This window comes from Silene latifolia, chromosome 6, assembly GCF_048544455.1.
Source record: "Silene latifolia isolate original U9 population chromosome 6, ASM4854445v1, whole genome shotgun sequence".
NCBI lineage: Eukaryota > Viridiplantae > Streptophyta > Magnoliopsida > Caryophyllales > Caryophyllaceae > Silene > Silene latifolia.
The window spans coordinates 49,718,623-49,724,552 of record NC_133531.1 but is presented as its reverse complement, the minus strand read 5'-3'; the positions used below and the strand labels follow the sequence as shown (position 1 = coordinate 49,724,552).

The following is a 5,930-nucleotide window of genomic DNA, read 5'->3' as shown; positions in this document are numbered from 1 at the left end:
ATTTTCCTAGTTAGTTTAGGAAAAGGAAAGATAGCTTAATTTCCAAGCTAGGGTTTGGGTCGAATTGTGACCTCGTTTAGGAGTATATTAGGCCGTGTATGATCGTAGAAACACCATCGAATTTCCAGCAATAAAATTGTTTACATTTGTGAGCATTATTCTGATTAGGTTTGCGAGCTTAATCTTTAGATCTTCCTTGCGAGGTTGATTGCGTGAATCTGCGTTTGACACCTTGCGAGGTTAGGACTAGGAATTCACCATACTATCCAGGTTACATCCTTAATCACGAAATAATCAGTCCAAACAAATCAATTTCCGCTGCAAATTTACTAATTATCACGACATACACAATCACAGAATTAACAAACTCAAACGAACAGTTCAACGATCTGTTCATTCTCGTTTTTCCATACTGTTTTACATCAAATTGGTTACCAGAGCTAAGTTCAGATTTATTCCTTAATAGATCTGTCTTGGGACGTTGCTAATCATGGTTAAAGACGGTGAAGAAGGTCCGAAAACATGGGAAGATGGTCATAACGAGCTGAAGTTGGAGATGGCTTAGATGGCTTATGTGTTAAAAAATATAGCAAGCATGTTGAAGGCTAAAGAGAAGAAAAAAGAATCGGACACCCCATCCGAATCTGAAGAAGAGGACGAGCAGCCAAAGAGGAAGTCAAAAAATAAGAACGATGATGATCGGGGTTTAAAACTCGATATTCCAGACTTTGATGGCGAGATGGATCCGGAAAAATTTCTGGATTGGGCTTGACAAGCTGAGAGGGTTTTCGAATATAAAGAATACGATGACAAGAAGCAATTTAAAGTTGCAATCTTAAAGCTTACAAAGTATGCATCTTTATGGTACGAAAATCTGAAAAAACAGAGGAGAAAGGAAGGCAAAGACAAGATCGAATCTTGGATCAAATTAAAGAAGCACTTGATGAGGCGATTCCTGCCAAGGGATTATGAGCAAGATAACTACTTAAAGCTCCAATCTTTAGAGCAAGGAAGCATGTCCGTGACTGATTACATCAAAGAATTCGAAAAGATGTCAATCGTGTGCGATCTTGAGGAGAAAGAAAAGCTAAGAGTGGCGAGATTCATCAAGGGCCTAACACCCGCGATTGCAACAAAGGTAGAAATCCAGAATTATGACGGGTTTAGTGATGTTTGCAGATTGGCGTTAAAATTTGAAAAACATGATAAGGCACGTAAACCTTATGCTTATTCCAAGGGACAAAGTTCGGGAACCAACTCATATTCCAGGCCAGCTCCTAGCAAGGCTAAAGAAATCCCGAAATAAGAACCCAAGGACAAAGGAAAGGGTGTTGCCGAGCCAAAGGGGGGTTCTTTGAGGCGTTGCTTCAAGTGTCAAGGCTATGGGCATATAGCAAACGAATGTCCTCAGAAACGAGCCCTAACAGCTCAAGAATTATGTGATATGATCCCCGTATTTGTCACGCTGAAGAAGAAACAGTTCAAGGGAATGTTGAAACTGATGGTGAAGGAAAAGTCTACGATTTGGATCCATTGAGTGAAGAGGAGTGTTTAGTGCTGCGTAATTTACATATGGAAACGGGTTCAGCTGAGAATGAACAACGGGAGCAAATCTTCCATACTCGGTGCAAGGTAAACCGTAAAATTTGCAATCTTATTATTGATAGTGGATCATGTGCTAATGTAGTAGCGAGGGACCTTGTTGATGAACTGAAATTGCAAACTAAAGACCGAGTTAAACCATATAAATTACATTGGCTGAATGGGGAGAATGGGATCCAAGTTAAGAAACAGGCCTTAGTTTCGTTGAGTTTAGGACCCTATGCTGATGAGGTGTGGTGCGATATAATTCCTATGAATGCATGCCACATTCTGTTGGGTAGGCCTTGGCAATTCGATAGAAAGGTTGAACATGACGGGAGAGCTAATGTGTATAGCGTGATGAAGGGTAATGTGAGATATAATCTGAAACCTATGTCACCTAATAAGATTAAAGAGTCCAAAACAAAGAAAGGGAGTATGTTTATGGAGGCTCGGGAGGTTGAGGAAGCTTTAGCTCGTGGAGAACGAACTTATGTGCTGCTGGTTCGTGAATTGGGGTCCGTTGGTGTGTGTGATGACCGTGAGGTACAGGAGTTGTTAGAAGAGTTCCGGGATGTGTTTCCGGATGAATTACCGGATGGGTTACCTCCTTTACGTGGTATTGAACACCAAATAGATCTGATTCCAGGGGCGGCATTGCCTAATAAGCCGGCCTATCGCTGTAATCCAGAGGAAGCAAAGGAGTTACAGAGACAAGTCCAAGAATTGATAGATAGGGGATATGTTCAAGAGAGCTTAAGTCCATGTGCGGTGCCTGCGTTATTAGTACCAAAGAAGGAAGGGACTTGGAGAATGTGCATTGATAGTAGAGCGGTAAATAACATTACAATCAAATATCGCTTTCCTATGCCAAGACTTGATGATATGCTTGACGAACTTTCTGGTTCGAGTGTCTTTTCTAAACTGGATTTGAGGAGTGGCTACCATCAAATGAGGATTCGAGAAGGGGATGAGTGGAAGACCGCGTTTAAAACGAAGCAAGGGTTATATGAATGGCTTGTGATGCCGTTTGGATTGTGCAATGCTCCTAGTTCGTTTATGAGGTTGATGAATGAAGTGTTAAGGCCGTTCCTTAACAAATTTGTGGTGGTCTATCTTGACGACATCCTGATTTATAGCAAAGATGAAGAGTCGCACAAACGACATTTGCGAGCGGTGTTTGAAGTTTTGCGAGATCAGAAGCTTTATGGTAAGTTGGAAAAATGTACTTTTATGGTCTCAAGTGTTCTCTTTCTTGGTTATATTGTGGGAAAAGACGGGGTAAGTATGGACCCATCCAAGGTCGATGCTATTCAAGCCCGGCCGATTCGAAATCAACTACAGAGGTGCGAAGCTTTCATGGTTTAGCATCATTTTATAGACGGTTCATCCAGGGTTTTAGCTCGATTGTGGCTCCAATTACAGAGCTAACCAAGAAGGGAGAGTTCGTGTGGACTAACAGCGCCCAAAAGGCGTTTGAAGAAGTAAAACGCAAGCTATGCTCCGGACCTGTTTTAGCACTACCTGATTTTAATAAATTGTTTGAAGTCGAGTGTGATGCAAGTGGTGTTGGGATTGGTGCCGTGTTAATACAAGAAAAGAGGCCTATTGCATATTTCAAATGAGAAATTAAACGGTGCAAGGTTGAACTATTCAACCTATGACAAGGAGTTTTATGCAATCGTGAGAGCATTGGATCATTGGAGTCATTATCTGCGTCCAAAGCCGTTTATTTTACATTCTGATCACGAGGCTCTTAAACACATCCATGGACAAAGAAAAGTTAAATCAAAGACATGCCAAATGGGTAGAATTCTTGCAATCATTCACGTTTTCTTCAAAATATAAGACGGGAAGTTCTAATATCGTGGCTGATGCATTATCACGAAGGCATTCATTGTTGATTGAGTTGGATGCAAGGATTCTTGGTTTCGAACATATCAAGGAACTGTACAAGTCTGATCCAGAATTTTCAAAGGAAATCATTGATCCGACAGGTTTGTATCTTTTCGTGATGGCTATCTCTTCAAGGGTAATCGGCTATGCATTCCGAATGGGTCGATTAGGGAGTTGTTGGTACGAGAAGCTCATGGCGGGGCTATTGCTGGACACTTTGGAGTTAATAAGACGAGTGACATCCTAAGTGAGCACTTCTACTGGCCGAGAATGAATAAGGACGTGCAAGAGATTGTGGCGAAATGCGTGGTATGTCAAAAGGCTAAAAGCACGTTCACCAAGGGCTTGTATACACCTCTGCCCCGCACTGTACAGCCATGGAATGAGGTAAGCATGGATTTTATCCTTGGTTTGCCGAGAACTCAGAGGGGTAAGGACTCGATTATGGTGGTAGTTGATCGATTCTCGAAGATGGCGCATTTTATTCCGTGTCACAAGACTGATGATGCAACTAAAGTGGCTGATTTGTACTATAGAGAGATCGTTCGATTACATGGAATACCTCTTACTATTGTTTCGTATAGAGATGTGAAGTTTCTTAGTTACTTCTGGAAAACGTTATGGCGTTTGTTGGGGACTAAGCTTCTTTTCAAGACATCACACCATCCACAAACAGATGGTCAGACCGAGGTAACCAACCGTACTCTAGGGAGTCTATTGCGAGGATTGGTTAGTAAAAGCACAAAGGATTGGGATATCAAATTGGCGCATGCTGAATTCGCTTATAATCGTACACCATCAATGACGACATGACGAGCTCCATTCGAGATTGTCTATGGCGTGAATCCATACCTGCCAATCGATTTAGTGCCCATTCCAAAGAAAGATGTGTTAAGTTTTGAAGCCAAAGAAAGACAAGCTGCATTTCTCCGAGTATGTGAACAAGTTCGAGCTCAAATTGAGAAGGCAAATGCTAAATACAAAGAGAAGGCTAATAAACATCGAAAGCAAATGTTTTCAAAGAAGGTGATCTTGTGTGGTTACATTTGAGAAAGGAACGATTTCCGTCCAAAAGGAAGAATAAGTTGATGCCGCGAGCAGATGGTCCATTCAAGATCCTCGAATGTTATGGCTCTAACGCATACAAGTTGGAGTTGCCGAGTGAATATGGTGGGGTGAGCGCGACATTCAATGTAGGCGACCTATCACCATATCTAGAAGACGAGGATTTGAGGGCAAATTCTCGAAAAGAAGGAGAGAATGATGCAGAGCATGTTCGGAACAAGCAAATGAGATCCTTATTAGTCGAAATGTAACTCAACTAGTAAAAGGATTTGAGCTTGGATCGAGTAATGTGTTGATGCTAAAATGGGAAGGTATGGGAGCTGCATAACACGGCTCTGGAGTTGCATATCACGGCTCCTAGGATGATTAGGATACACGGTTTCCTAAATCGTGTAGAATAATAAGTTAGTTAATTACTATTTCTAATAAAGTTAGGAAAGCTAGATTTTCCTAATCCTAGTCAAATTAGAATACCCTAAATCTGATTGTATTCTAGTTTTTAGTATTTTAATTACTTTCCTAGTTAGTTTAGGAAAGGGGAATAATTTTCCTAGTTAGTTTAGGAAAAGGAAAGATAGCTTAATTTCCAAGCTAGGGTTTGGGTCGAATTGTGACCTCGTTTAGGAGTATATTAGGCCGTGTATGATCAGAGAAACACCATCGAATTTCCAGCAATAAAATTGTTTACATTTGTGAGCATTATTCTGATTAGGTTTGCAAGCTTAATCTTTAGATCTTCCTTGCGAGGTTGATTGCGTGAATCTGCGTTTGACACCTTGCGAGGTTAGGACTAGGAATTCACCATACTATCCAGGTTACATCCTTAATCACGAAATAATCAGTCCAAACAAATCAATTTCCGCTGCAAATTTACTAATTATCACGACATACACAATCACAGAATTAACAAACTCAAACGAACAGTTCAACGATCTGTTCATTCTCGTTTTTCCATACTGTTTTACATCACTCTAACAAGAAGGCATGGAGATGATGTGCCTACTAGGAGTGCAACCGGATGTCATAGAGTTCCGAGGGAACCAAAACCTCCTGATTTGTACCAAGGAGAACACCTCCTGCCCTATGAGTGTTCTAAGTCCTCTCCTACCCTTAGAGGTAAAGGTAACACACCATTACTTCCTTCCTTTAATGGTGAAAACAGTAGAGCATTTGTTTCTTGGTTGTTTGATGTTGAATGCTATTTCGAGAACAAGTGTTTTTCTGATAAAGAGAAGTGTAAATTGGTTGTGTCTTGTTTAAAGGGTGTTGCTTTGCTTTGGTATAATACTCTTAATTTTTCAAGGAGAATGGAAGGGAAGGGTATGATAAGTTCTTGGGTTAAACTTGAAAGGAACATGAGACTAAAGTTTCTACCTTGTTCTACCATG

The 5,930-nt window shown here is 40.8% G+C and overlaps 1 protein-coding gene across 1 annotated transcript; it reads left to right on the top strand.

The window, feature by feature from the left end:
- The first annotated feature begins 565 nt into the window (after positions 1-565).
- Positions 566-4,290, top strand: LOC141588060 (uncharacterized). Its single transcript, XM_074409516.1, has 4 exons — positions 566-766; positions 887-1,214; positions 1,472-2,396; positions 3,579-4,290. The coding sequence occupies exons 1-4, from the start codon at positions 566-568 to the stop codon at positions 4,288-4,290; spliced, it is 2,166 nt and encodes a 721-aa protein (XP_074265617.1).
- Positions 4,291-5,930: the final 1,640 nt, after the last annotated feature.